General features: G+C 68.3%; 1 protein-coding gene across 1 annotated transcript; it reads right to left on the bottom strand.

Moving 5' to 3' along the window:
• Positions 1 to 148: 148 nt before the first annotated feature.
• On the bottom strand, positions 149 to 9,842 carry TBX21 (T-box transcription factor 21). The gene is made up of 6 exons (XM_074557646.1): positions 9,120 to 9,842; positions 2,467 to 2,621; positions 2,259 to 2,380; positions 2,023 to 2,181; positions 1,009 to 1,070; positions 149 to 910 (listed from the first exon to the last, which is right to left on the bottom strand). The coding sequence occupies exons 1-6, from the start codon at positions 9,554 to 9,556 to the stop codon at positions 277 to 279; spliced, it is 1,569 nt and encodes a 522-aa protein (XP_074413747.1). The 5' UTR covers positions 9,557 to 9,842; the 3' UTR covers positions 149 to 276.
• Positions 9,843 to 13,545: the final 3,703 nt, after the last annotated feature.

The following is a 13,545-nucleotide window of genomic DNA, read 5'->3' as shown; positions in this document are numbered from 1 at the left end:
CCCGCGGTGCCCCCTTTATTGCGATATGCTGCTGCCCCCCGCCCCACACCGGGCACGGGGGGGGCTCAATAAATACTTCAGCATTGACCCCCTCCCTTAAAAACCACCCACACCAAAAAACCCCCTCCCCATTGTCCCCTCCCCACCGTCCCCTCCCCGCTGTCCCCGCGGCCCCTCCGGGTGGCACCGGGGGCTGATTGTCAGGATCTGTGGGGCTGGGGGGGCGCACAGGACCCAGGTTTGGGGTCCCGGGGGGCTCTGGCCCCTCGCTGCCCCTCAGGTGCCGTAGTAGCCGTAGTAGCCGCCGTCGGGGAGCGGCTCCTTGTCGTAGCTGTCGCCGTTGCGGGGCGGGGAGGAGCTCTCGGTGCTCGAGGGGTACGGGGACACGCGGCGCCGCTTGCACTCGTAGAGCCCCGAGTCGGAGCAGTCCCCGGCGGCGGGGGGCTCGCCGGCCCAGCCCTGCAGCTCCTTGCCCTTCTCCTCGCGGGGCTCCCGGTACCAGCCCAGGCCCGCGGCGCCGCCCTTGTGGCCGAGCTGCGCGGGGCTCCAGCCGCCCCCGAAGCCGCCCGGCCCCTCGGGGTAGTAGGGCAGGGCGGGGTGCGGCGCGGGGGGCAGCGGCAGCGCTTTCACCCCGTAGGGCAGCGCTTTGCCCCCGCCGTACCCGCCCTCGAAGCCGCCGTAGTCCAGCGCGCCGGGGCCCGGCGGCGGCTGCGGGGGGAAGAACCAGGGCGGGGGGTCCTTGGGGGGCAGCGGCAGCGCGGCCGCGCCCCGCTCGCCCCCGAAGAAGCGGCCCGGGGGCAGCGGGAGCTGCTCGGGCAGGAAGGGCTGGAAGCGCGGCAGCAGCTGCGGGCAGCCCGCGGCCTCGGGCGGGGACGGCGTCAGGCGCTCGCTCTCGGGGCCCGGGTACATCCTGGGGAGGGGGACACGGTGGGGTTGGGGGGCTGCTCCTGCCGGTGAGACCGGGAGGGGAGCGGGGGGCACGGGAGGGAGATGGGGGGCGGCACTCACGAGTCGAAGTTGTCCCGGAATCCTTTGGCGAAGGGGTTGTGGTCGATCTTCAGCTGCGTGATCTGGGGGGACGTGAGTTTTGGGGGGGCTTGTCCCTGCTCCGGGGTGCGCCCCCGCTGTCCCTCTCCCCCCATCCCACCGGAATGCCACCCTTTGCCCGGGCAGGGGGCGCTGGGGGCTGTGGGGGGTTCGGGATGGGGGTGCTGGGATGTGTGGGATGGTTCTAAGGGGGTTAATGGGGAATCCTGGGGGTCACTGGAGGGATCCGGGGGGAGGCTCTGGAAATTTGGGGGGATCTGAGGGCACTGGGAGGCCTCTGGGATGCTGAGGGGATGCAGGGGGAGATCCTGGGATGCTGAGGGGATGCAGGGGGATGGATTTGGGATGCTGAGGGGATGCAGGGGGATGGATTTGGGATGCTGGAGAGATGCAGGGGGAGATCCTGGGATGCTGTGGGATGGTTCTGGAAGTGATGGTGAGATGCTGAAGGGACCAGGGGGTGGTTCTGGAAGTCTGAGAGGATACAGGCGGCACTGGGGGGCCTCGGGGATGCAGGGGGGATGCAGGGAGAGACCCTGGTACGGTTCTGGGGGGGATGGTTGGGTGCTGAAGGGATCAGGGCGGTTCTGGAAGTCTGAGGGGATACAGGCAGCACTGGGAGGCCTCGGGGATGCAGGGGGAGGTCCTGGGGTGCTGCGGGGATGCACTGGGGTCCCAGGGATGCACTGGGGTCCCAGGGATGCACTGGGGTCCCAGGGATGCCTTAGAAAGGGGGTGCTGGCAGACAGGGGCAGCCTGGCCCAGGCCGGGGGGTTTCCCTGCAGCCCAGCCCACCCTGGATGCTGCTGGGGGATTAACGGGGCTGCCCTGGGGGCGGGCTGGGGTCGCTGTGGTGACACCGGGCCATCCCAGCTGGTTTCTGGGGGGACGCTGGGCAGTCGCTGGAGTTTTTGTGCTCTTGGGGGGTTTTTGGGGGGCTGCACGCTGGGGGCTGGCGGGGGGGCTCGCACTCACGTCGGCGTTCTGGTAGGCGGTGACGGCGATGAACTGCGTCTCGGGGAAGGCGAAGGTGTGGGTGTGTGGGCAGGGGTACCCGTCCTCCCCCTCGCCCTCCTTCACCTCCGTGACGTGCAGCCGCGGCTGGTACTTGTGCAGCGACTGCAGCACGATCATCTGCGGGGTGAAACGGGACGGCGAGCGGTCAGGGGGGCACACAGCGAGCTGCCCGGGCGGCGGGACCCTCCCCTCACCTGCCCGACGTTGTTGGAGGCTCCCTTGTTGTTGGTGAGCTTCAGCTTGCCGAAGGACACCTCCTGGCGCATCCAGTGCGCGCCCGTGTTGGGCGAGTCGGGGTGCAGGTACAGGCGGTTCCCTGGGGGGGGACAGCGGCATCACCCCCGCCCCGGCAGGGCCCGAGGGTGAGGAGGAGGAGGAGGAGGAGGGGATGAAGGCCCGTACCTGGCATGCTGCCCTCGGCCTTGCCGCACTGCACCCACTTCCCGCCCTGGTAGCGCCAGTGGTGCTGGTCCACCAGCACCACGTCCACGCAGACGCTGTAGTGCGCCCCGGGGTTGAGCCCCGAGAGGCTGAAGCTGAGGAAGGGGAACATTCGCCTGGGGAGGGGACAGAGGCGCAGACACCGTCACCCCCCCCGCCCGGCGCTTGGGCACGGGGCGGTTTGGGTGGGATGGGTGTGATGGGGAAACTGAGGCAGGCGGTGCCCACCCCCCTCCCGCCGTGCCCGTGGGCAGCTGAGTGACCCCGGCAGCTGGGGGCTGCTCTGGGGCCGAGCCCCCCCGGCATCTTCCTCCCCCTCCCCAGGCACCTTCCGGATCGGAAACCAACACCGCTGCTATTTCGGGCTGGGCGCCAGCCCGCGCCAAGGGCAGGAAGGGGACACGGTGGCACCGGGGGGGACCACGGGGTGGCAGCTGCCGCCCCCCCGGGGCTGCACCCGCTGCCCCCCGCGGGTCCCCTCAAACCGCAGCGGGAGAGCTCCGCTCGCTGCTCTGGCCCGCGTGGGGACTCAGCCCAGTGGCCCCAATGTTCCCACTGTCCCCAGTGTCCCCAGTAGCCCCAATAGCCCCCCAGCAGTCCCAGTAACCCCCAGTGGCCCCAGTAGCCCCAATAGCCCCCCAGCAGTCCCAGTAACCCCCAGTGTTCCCAGTGGCCCCAGTAGCCACAATAGCCCCCAGTAGCACCAGTAACCCCAGTAACCCCAACAGTCCCAGTAGCCCCCAGTATCCCCAGTTGCCCCAATAGCCCCAGTATCTCCATTAGCCCCAGTAACCGCAGGCTCCCCAGTATCCCCAGTACCCCCAGTATCTCCAGTATCCCCCAGTAGCCCCAGTGTCCTCAGTATCCCCCAGTAACCCCCAGTAGCCCCAGAGGTCCCAGTATGCCCCAGTATTCCCAGTACCCCCAGTGTCCTCAGTATCCCCCAGTGTCCCCAGTGTCCCCAGTATCCCCCAGTGTCCCCAGTGTCCCCAGTATCCCCCAGTGTCCCCAGTATCCCCCAGTAGCCCCAGTGTCCTCAGTATCCCCCAGGAACCCCCAGTAGCCCCAGTAGCCCCAGAGTTCCCAGTATCCCCCAGTATCCCCGGTAACCCCCAGTATCCCCCAGGCTCCCCAGTATCCCCCAGTGTCCCCAGTAACCCCCAGTGTCCCCAGTAACCCCAGTATCCCCGGTAACCCCCAGTATCCCCCAGGCTCCCCAGTATCCCCCAGTGTCCTCAGTATCCCCCAGTGTCCCCAGTGTCCCCAGTATCCCCCAGTAGCCCCAGTGGCCAGCTCAGGTTGCCTGCGGGCACCGGTTCAGCCCCCCCGTGGCTCCCGGCCGTGGAATTTTGGCAATTTCTGGATCCCCGATGGCCGGAGCAGGACACTGATCCCCCCCCTCCCTTGCTGTCCGGCCACCCCATTGATGTCACCCCTGCAGAAAGCCACCAGGGCCACCCCCCAGCTCCCCGTGGGTGGGGTGTCCCCCAATGCTCGCCCCCGGTTCCTGAGGGGAGGGGGCGCACCAGGGGAAATGGGGGTCCGGGCCCTGCCCCCCGCAGGAAGCGGGGCCGGGGGAAGAGCAGTGGAAAGGAAAGTCAGCGGGTGGAGGCTGACTCAAAATTGCCCTTGCGAGACAGTGGGGAATAGAAAAAGAAAGAAAGAAAGAGAAGAAAAATAGAAAGAGAAAGAATAAAAACGAGGAGAAAAGAAAAAAAACCCAGAAAAGTTAAAGAGAAGAAAACGAAGATTAAGGGAAAAAAAAGGGGGGGGGAAGGAAGATAAAATAGAAAAAGAAGAAGAAAAGGGAAGAGAAAAATGAAAAATAATGAAAAAAGAAGAGGAAAAAATGAGGAATCAGAAGGAGAAGAGAAAGAAAGATAAGATAAAGACTAAAAACAAGAACACGAAAATAGTAAGAATAAGAATAAAAAGAAGATAAAGCAGACGATAAAGAAGATAAAGATAAAAAAAAAGAAGTAAAAAGAGAAAGAAGCGGGGCCAGCAGCAGCTGCACGTGCTCAGGACCGAGGCTGGCCCGGAGCATCCCGGGGTCCCCCCAGGTCCCCCCAGGTCCCCCCGAGCCCCCGCTGTCCCCGCTGTCCCCGCTGTCCCCGCTGTCCCCGCTGTCCCCGCTGTCCCCGCAGGGACCGTCCCGCGGGCTCGCATCCCCTCCGCAGCGAGCGCAGGGAGGTTCCAGCCGCCGATCACAAATCGCGTTCAAACCACACTAAAAACCACCCGGGAGCTGCGAGCCGAGCCTCGGCCGGGCCGCGCTCCCAGCGCCCTGCTGCAGCAGCCGCAGCTCTGCAGAGGAACAAAACAGCGTTTTGGCTTTTTTTGGGCTGGTTTTGTGTGCCTTGCGCTCCCACGGCGCGTTCCCCGCTGCCAGCCGAGCCCCGGCGCTCACACGCTGCGGGCAAACCGCACGGCCCGGCCGGGCACAGGGCGGGGGCAGCGCCCCAACCGCGCCCGCCTTTATTTTTAACCCCGAGCCCGAGCCCGGGCCCGGTGCTGCGGCTTGGGGGGTGCCCACCCCTCAAAGGCACCGCGGGTCTCAGCCTCGGGCTTGTCCCGGTGCGAACTGCTCGGCTCGGGGAGTGGGGACACCGAGGGGACAGCGGGGGACAGCTGGGGACACTGCGGGGCTGGGGACACTGCGGGGCTGGGGACACTGCAGGGTGGCCAGGTGGAGCAAAGGAGGGCTGGGGGCTCCAAGCCCCCGGCAGAGCCTCCCCAGCCCCCAGCAGGCCTCAGGGGGCTGCGGCTTCCTGAGCTTCCTCCTCATCCTCTTCCTCCTCCTCATCCTCATCCTCCTCCACACCCGGCGGCAGCGCGGGGACGGCAGGAGCCACCGGGGCTGCGTGGGACACGGGACAGGGGACACGGGACATGGGAACAGGACAGAGGACACTGGACATGGGACATGGGACATGGGACACTGGACATGGGACGAGGGACAGTCCCTGCTTCATGGCGGGCTGGGTGACGTGGCAAGGTGACACGGCAGGGTGGCACAGCAATGCGCAGCACGGTGACACGGCACAGGGGTGACACACCAATTCATGGCACGGTGGCATGGAACAGCTGCTGGATGTGGTGTGGTGACATGGCACAGTGATGACACACCAGTGCGTGGCACAGTGACATGACATGGCTGCTGGACACGACATGGTGACATGACATGGGGACACGGCACGGTGACATGACAATGCACGGTGACATGGCCATGCACGCCGTGGTGCCACAGCACGGTGGCACAGCTGGACGAGTCCTGGTGGCACCCGCTGGCACTGCTGCGTGGCACGGCACATCTGCACAGCACAGCCCGAGTGGGTGACAGGGCACAGCCAAATGTCACAGCGCAGCAGGACACGGTGACGAGTCACAGCATGTCTGCGCCAGCCCCGCCGAGCTGCCAGCCTGGCGCTGCGTGTCCCCAGCCCTGCCAGCCCCAGGGTCCCCAAAGGCGCTGCCACCTCTGGGGTCCCTTTTCCTGCACAGCCACCCCTCAAATCAAAGCCACTTTGTGTCCCCAAGGCCACCCCAGTGTCCTCTCTGAAGGCAAAGCCGTCCCTGGTGTCCCCAAACACAGAGAGAGCCCCTGCACCCCCAAATGCAGCACTGAGCCACCCCCAGGTGCAGGGACAGCCCTTCTGTGTCCCCAATGACAGGGACAGCCCCTCGTGTCCCCTGGAAAGGTAAAGTCAGGCCCTGTGTCACCCCAAAGCACAGGGACAGCCCTTTGTGCCACCCCAAAAGCCAAAGACGGGCCTGTGTCCCTTCAAAACGCAAAGACGGGCCCTGTGCCATCCCAAAGGACCCCAAAGGGCAGTGCCAGCCCCTGTGCCACCCCAAAGGACAGGGCCAGCCCCGGCAGGAATTCCCCGTGCCCAGCACTGCCAGGGTGCTGGTGAATCTTGGGGGTTTCCGCAGGAATCCTGCCCTGCTGAGCCCCGAGAGTCACGGGGGACACAGCGGGGACAGGGACGGGGACAGGGACAGGGATGGGACAGGGACAGGGATGGGACAGGGATGGGACAGGGACAGGGACAGGGACAGGGACAGGGACAGGGACAGGGACAGGGACAGGAGTGAGAAACCAGCCGGGGACTGTCTGCACGGGGGGGATGGCCCAGGACCCGCTGGGATGGCCCAGGCTGGCCCGGGACAGCAGGAACGGTGCCAGCAGGGTCAATCCCAGGCCTGGCCAGCCTCACCCCAGTGCCACCGTGTCCCCCCAGCCTCAATTCCCCCGGGGGTCCTGCACCCCATCGGTGCTGAGGAACGGGCGGGATGGGGCTGCAGACCCATAGCGGGATGGGACCGTCAGCCCTCCGTGCCCCCGAGCCCCCAGCCCGGGGTTTGGGGTCCCGTTTGGGGCTCACATCCCCCCCAGAGCCCCCTGCCCGGGGTTTGGTGTCCCGTTTGGGGCTCACATCCCCCCGAGCCCCGCCGGGTTTTTCCTGTCTCAGCAGCGCTGCAGCCCGGGGTTTGGGGTCCCCGCTCGGGTCCCGTTTAGGGTTTGGGGTCCCCGCTCGGGTCCCGTTTGGGGTTTGGGGTCCCCGCTCGGGTCCCGTTTGGGGCTCACATTCCCCCGAGCCCCGCCGGGTTTTTCCTGTCTCAGCAGCGCTGCAGCCCGGCCCTGCGCGCTGCACAGGCAGCTCAGGGTCGGGGAAACGAGCGGATGTTCTGTGGCTCGGCTTTGACGCTCTCCCCGGGCCGGGCTTGCCTGAGCCCCCCCTGCACCGAGCAAAACCCCCCCAGCCCGCAGCCCCTCCGTGCTGGGGATGGAGATGGGAAAAACCCCAAAATCGGCGATTTCAGGCTGGGAGATGAGAGCAGAGCTGCAGCGGGGCACGGGGTGGGATCTGCGGGGTCACCCCAATTTCCAGACCCTCAGCACCGGCTCTGACACAGCAGGGAGGGCACGGCTCCAGCGCCCAGCGGGGAAAGAGAGCAAAAAATGGGGGAAAAAAGCGGAATTTCAGCACATTCCTGCAGGGCCTGAGGCGTGGCGGGTGACAAACACCAAACTGGGGGTGTCCGCCCCCCCTGCCACCCCCTGGGGACGCGTCCCCCGCTCCGTGCCGGGCTCGGAGCGTCCCCGGGCTCGCCCGTGCCAAACCAAGCGGCCCTAACGCGTTTAGACTGGCGGCACATCCAGCAGGTCGGGCTCGGCATCGAAGTGACACCGGCTGTGTGCGGCCGAGGGGCCGGGCTCGGGGGGACCCCTGGGCTGGGCAGGGGGGCAGCAGGGGCTGGGGGGGCTGTGCCAGCTGCTGAGGGGCTGGGGGGGCTGTGCCAGCTGCTGAGGGCACACAGATGGGGGTGCAGCCCTGTTCCCCCTTGGCTCGGGGTTTTGGGGCCTCTCGGGGTGATCTGGGGTGGCATAGAAGGGGTTCAGCCCTGTTCCCCCTTGGCTCGGGGTTTTGGGGCCCCTCGGGGTGATCTGGGGGCGGCAGGGCTGTGTGTGATCCCTGCTGTGATCCCATTGCCAGGGAGACCCCAAAGTGCGGCCCAGGGTGGGTTCTCCTCATCCTCATCCTCATCACCCCAGTGTGGGGCTGAAGGACTGGGTTACATTTTAGGTTCCCCTTGCTCCACATCGTGGCTACTCCACGGGCCTGTGGGGCACCCAGAGCCCCCAAATTGGGGTTTGGCAGAGCCCCCAAAGTCCCCCAATGCTCTCCAGCCCCAGAACCTGTGGCCCAGCCCGGAGGGCACAGCGAGTGCCCGCTGTGGCGGCACCAAGGGCGGGTTTGGCAGCCAGGACGGGCCCAAAGCGCTGCCCCGTCCCTGGTCACGGAGCTCGGGGGATTCCCACCCGGAGAGGGGACAGGGAGGGGACAGGGAGGGGACAGGGGGGTGTCACCCGCGGCGCTCGGGGGTGGCAGCGGCTCCTCTGCACTTGTTGCAGCGCCCAGCTCCGGATCCGGCCCGTGGGCTGGCGCCGGATCAAAGCTGCCCGCGGGCCCCTGGCAGCGCCACCGCCTCTGCCACCTCCTGACACCGAGGGTCGGACCCCCTGTCCCTCCCGGTGCAGCTGGGGACGCCCCCAGACCCTTTTCTGCTTCCCACGAGCCTCAACTCCTCCAGGAAACAACACCGGGAAACGTCCGGGATGCTTTGCCTCCCCACCCAGGCTTTTCTTGGAACCCACGAGGGGACGGGGGTCTCACTTCTTACACCCCCAGCCCCACAAACACCTCCCACCCTTCACAGCCCTTTGGGGAGAAGAGGCAGAATCCCCCAGCCCCTCACCGGGGTCTGTCCCACCCCCTCACTGCTGTGTCCCCCACCCCCGCAACCCCGGTGCCCACACGGGACCCCCGGTGCCCACACGGGACCCCCGACATCTCCGGTGCCCGGTGGCGCTGCCCATCTCTGTCTCGTTGCCCCCGCTTCCCCGGCGCTCTCAGGTTCCCCTCGGTGTCCCCACCTCGTCCCCTCCGTGGCCTCACCCGTCCTGCGACACTTCCCTGTCCCGGTCGGTCCCCGTCCCGCTCCGTCCCTGTCCACCCCAGTCCCCTCCAGTCCCTCCCAGTGCCCGCCGCCCCCAGCCCCGCTTCCCCCCGGTGCCCCCGGCTCTCCCCGGTGCCCCCGGTGCTCACCGGCCCTGCTTGGTGATGATCATCTCGGTCTGGTGCTTGTGGAACTTGGCCCAGAGCGGGTAATTGTTGAGCATCACCTGCACCTTCCCGGCCGCCCGGTACCCGGGCAGGGCGCAGAGCGGGGGGCACAGCGGGGCCCCCCCGCCGCCGAATCCGCCCTCGGCTGCCCCGTAACCTTCCACCGGCGGGGCGGGGGGCGGCGGCGCCCGGTAGGGCGGGCACGGCCCCAGGAACCGGCCGCCGAAAGCGCCGGGAGCGCCGTACGGGAGCGGGGGCGCTCCCGGTTCCGGGGCCCCTCCATCCCCGAAGAACGCGGCGGCGGCGGCGGCGGCGGCGGCGTCCCGCGGGCCCGGCGGCTCCTTGGCGAAGGCGGCGGCGGCGCTGAGCATGGGGGCGGCGGGCCGGGGCGCTCCGGTGCCCGGCTCCAGCGCGCCCATGGACGGGCGGGGGGCGCGGGCCCCGCTCAGCCGCTCATGGGGGCGCCCCGGTACCGGCGCCGCTCAGCGCTGCCCGCCCGGCCGCGCTCCCGCCGCCCGCTCCATGCCCGGTGCTGCCGGGGGGCCCCGAGCGGCGGCGGCGGCGCCGGGACAGCCGGGAGGGAGCGGGGGCACAGAAACAACCCCGCAAAAACACCCGAAAGCGGCCGGAAAAACCCCGAAAGTGCCGTGGGGGTTCCGCGCCCGGTGCCGGTGCCGGTGCCTCTCACGCCGCACCTGCCCGGGCCGCGCCTCTTATCCAAAGGAGCGGCTCCGGGTCCGAGCTCCGCCCGCGGCCCCTCCCCAGCCCCGGCGGGGCGGAACGGGGGCGGAACGGGGACAGGGAGGGGACCGCGACACGCGAGGAGCCGGGCACGGGACAGGGACAGGGACAGGGACAGGGACAGTGCGGGGACAGAGGGACAGGGGGCCGCGCTCCTGTCGGTGTTTGGGGCTCAGGGGGACACAGGGAAGGGACAATTGGGGTCCTCCCCTGCTCTGGTGACACTGCAGTCACTGAGGGGGTGACACGCCTGGGGGTGGCTCTGAGGCCCCTTCTGGTCCCCCCTTCCCTTCTCTGAGATCCCCGGGAGGCTCAGCCCAGCCCACCCGTGCCCTGTCCCGTGCCCACCCCAGGCCGGGCCATCCCGGCCCCGTCCTTGACCCCGCGGTGCCCGGGGAAGTCCCGGTGTCCCCCGGAGCCCCCCCAGGCGCTGTCCCCGCCGTGGCCGCGGCCCCTGGCACGAGCCCAGCCCGGTGCCGTCAATATTTTCCATTCCCAGCGGGGCGGTGCCACCCCCAGAGCGCGCACAGGGATGGTGGCATTGCCATTGTCACCTCTTCTGAGGGTGGCACTGCCACTGTCCCCTCTCCTGGGGGTGGCACTGCCACTGTCCCCCCTCCCGGCAGCTGGGGGACCCCGCTGGGGCTGGGCTGGGGACGGACGGACAGGGGGACACGGGGGTCGGTACCGAACCCACACCGGGACCCTCGGGGGTCAGGGACAGGGGAGTGACCCCTGGGGACAGGAATGGGGATAGGGGACGGGGATGGGGACAGGGATGGGGACAGGAATAGGGACAGGGTTGGGGATGGGGACAGGGATAGGGATGAAGAGGAGGCAGGACTGGGGATGGGGAAAAGGGATGGGAACAAGGGACAGGATTGGAGATGGGAATTCAGATAAGGATGGGGACAGGGATGGGGATGTGGCCCGGGACGGGTCGGCCACAGGGACAGGGCTGAGGATGAGGATGAGGAACGGGGACAGCGCTGTTCCCTCCGGAGCGGCCCAGCAGGAGGAAATGGCGAGTTCAGGATGCGCGGGGCGGCCGTGGGGGTGGATGGAGGGCAGGACGGGACCCTCGGACCCCCCAGGCTCGGGGGTGTCCCGGGGGTGTCCCGGGGGTGTCCCTGGGTGTCCCGGGGTGTCCCGGGGTGTCCCGAGGGTGTCCCGGGGTGTCCCGGGGTTCTGCACTGCCCCAGCACACACACCTCAGTGCCATTCGGGCCGGCTCTGCCCCGCTCCATTGTTCAGAGGGGTCCCCGCCTTCAATCTCAATGCAAATCCCCCCTGCTGCCCCCCACCGCCCCCTCCCCACATTTTCCGGTTGCCTGAGGTCAGCAGTGGGGACAGCACCCCCCGTCCAGCCGCCCCCACCCTCCGGGGCACCCCCAGGGCGCTGCCACCCCCTCCCCACCCACCCACCCAGCAGGGACCCCCACGCCGGGTCCCCAGTGAGAAAATGAACAAAACAAGGACATTTCCAGAACTGTTTATTTCTAGGAGGGAAAATCGAGGCCGGAGGGGGGTTAAGGATGGGGGCAGCCATCATTAACGGGGGGGGGCAGCGAGCGGCTGCCGTCACCAGGCGCTGATTCTCTCCCGGTTTGCCATCGCCGCCGAGGGTGGATTCACAGGGACACCGCCTCGCTGGGGGATCGGGCTCGCCGGGGTCCCCACGGCGGCCACAGCTGGGGACCCGCCACCGCCGCCACCGCCGCCACCGCCGCCACCGCCGCCACCGCCGCCACCGCCCGGCTCCCTCCCGGGCCGGCAGCGGGGTCCGGAGGGCCGGGACAGGCCCTGTCCCCGGGATGTCGCCCCCTTGAGTGTCCCCCGGCCACCGTAAAGTGACACCAGGGACGCTGGAACGCGCGGCGGGACTCCTGGGGAGATGCGTGTCACAGGTGTCCCCGTGCAGGGAGGAGTCGAGCAGGGACAGAGGGACAGAGGGACAGAGGGACAGAGGGACAGAGGGACAGAGGGGACAGCAGGGACAGGAGGGACAGAGGGACAGAGGGACAGAGGGACAGGAGGGACAGGACGGACAGAGGGACAGAGGGGACAGCAGGGACAGGAGGGACAGAGGGACAGAGGGACAGAGGGACAGGAGGGACAGGAGGGACAGAGGAACAGAGGGGACAGGAGGGACAGGAGGGACAGGAGGGACAGAGGGACAGAGGGACAGGAGGGACAGAGGGACAGGGGGACAGAGGGACAGAGGGACAGGGGGACAGAGGGACAGAGGGACAGGAGGGACAGAGGGACAGAGGGACAGAGGGACAGGGGGACAGAGGGACAGAGGGACAGAGGGACAGGAGGGACAGGAGCTGTGTCCTGACCATCACCTTGAACAGGCCCCAGCTGTCCCATCAGCCACAGGAATGCTCTGGGACACCCCGGCCCCCTCTGGGACACGGCGTCCCTTGGTTTGGGACACTCTGGGCCCTCCACAAGAGGCACCGCGGGGATTTGGGCTCCTGCCCTCCCCACGGCCGGGCATCCTCCCCCGCAGGGCCCTTCCCGCAGTGCAGGGGCTCCGGCACCTCCTGGGGCCTAAATCCCCTCCTGTGACAGCCCCGTGCCTCAGTTTCCCCGCTGTGGGCGGCTGATGTCACTCGCACGTCGCACAGCGCGGGGTGGCCGAGGCCAGCACCGTGTGGTGGCGGTGCCCGGTCCCTCCCGGCCACCTCCGTGGCTTCGGCACTCGCCAAAGCCCTCACCGAGGGAGGAAGCGGCGCGGCTGCAGGGTGCGCCCGGGGCTGGGGACACGTTTGTCACCAAGGGCCACCTCCCTTGCAAAGCGGTGGCACCAAGCTCGGCATCCAAAACAGCCTGAGCCAGCCCCGTTCCTCAGTTTCCCCCATCCCTGGGGTCTCCAGTGCGGCACAGGGTGGGGGTTGGACCCTTCATGGGGGGATTATCCCGAACGTCCCATGTCCCCTGTCCCCTGTCCCGTGTCCCCTGTCCCGTGTCCCCTGTCACCTCAGGGAGTGCCACCATCCTGCATGTCCCCACTCCCGGGCATCATCCCCCTGAATCCGGGACCAAAACCCCTCAGAGGGACCGGGCAGAGGGGTCGCACCCAGCCGGGGGGGGACAATTCTGAAGTCCCCAAAGTGTCCCCAGAGTGTCCGCAGAGTGTCCCCACCCTCCCTGCACCCAGCCCCCGGCGGGCTCTGCCTCTGCCGTGGAATTTGGCTTCTGGGGAACGCGGGGAAACTTGAGGGTAATTTTCTCACCCGGTGGCACCGTTCCTGTTTTCATTATTAAAATGAGCACGAGGGCACCGGGCGCCCGCGGGGGCTAAATTTGGGCTCGGGAAGAACCAAAAATACAAAATCGCTGCCCCCACCCTGGAGGAATTTGCATCTCTCCGCTGCTCGAGGGCAGCGCGGTGACGAGCGCTCCATGGAGGCACCGATTGCACAAAAACCGCGGGGGCCCCGGGACCCCCGGCCCGGCCACCTGACACCCCCCCGGGCACCTGTCACCCCCCGGGACCCCCGGCCCGGCCCCGCATCCTCCGCCCCCTCTGAGGGACCCCGGCCCGGCCCCGCATCCGCCGCCCACCCTCAGCCAGCGCTGCATCCCCGCTGCCCCCGGAGCCCCCCCAGACCCCCTCCCCGGGTCCCACCCTGCAGAGCCCCTCCTGCCCCACGGCCAG

The sequence above is a fragment of the Zonotrichia albicollis genome, chromosome 23, assembly GCF_047830755.1.
Source record: "Zonotrichia albicollis isolate bZonAlb1 chromosome 23, bZonAlb1.hap1, whole genome shotgun sequence".
Classification (NCBI taxonomy): domain Eukaryota; kingdom Metazoa; phylum Chordata; class Aves; order Passeriformes; family Passerellidae; genus Zonotrichia; species Zonotrichia albicollis.
This window is presented reverse-complemented; position numbering and strand designations above follow the sequence as displayed.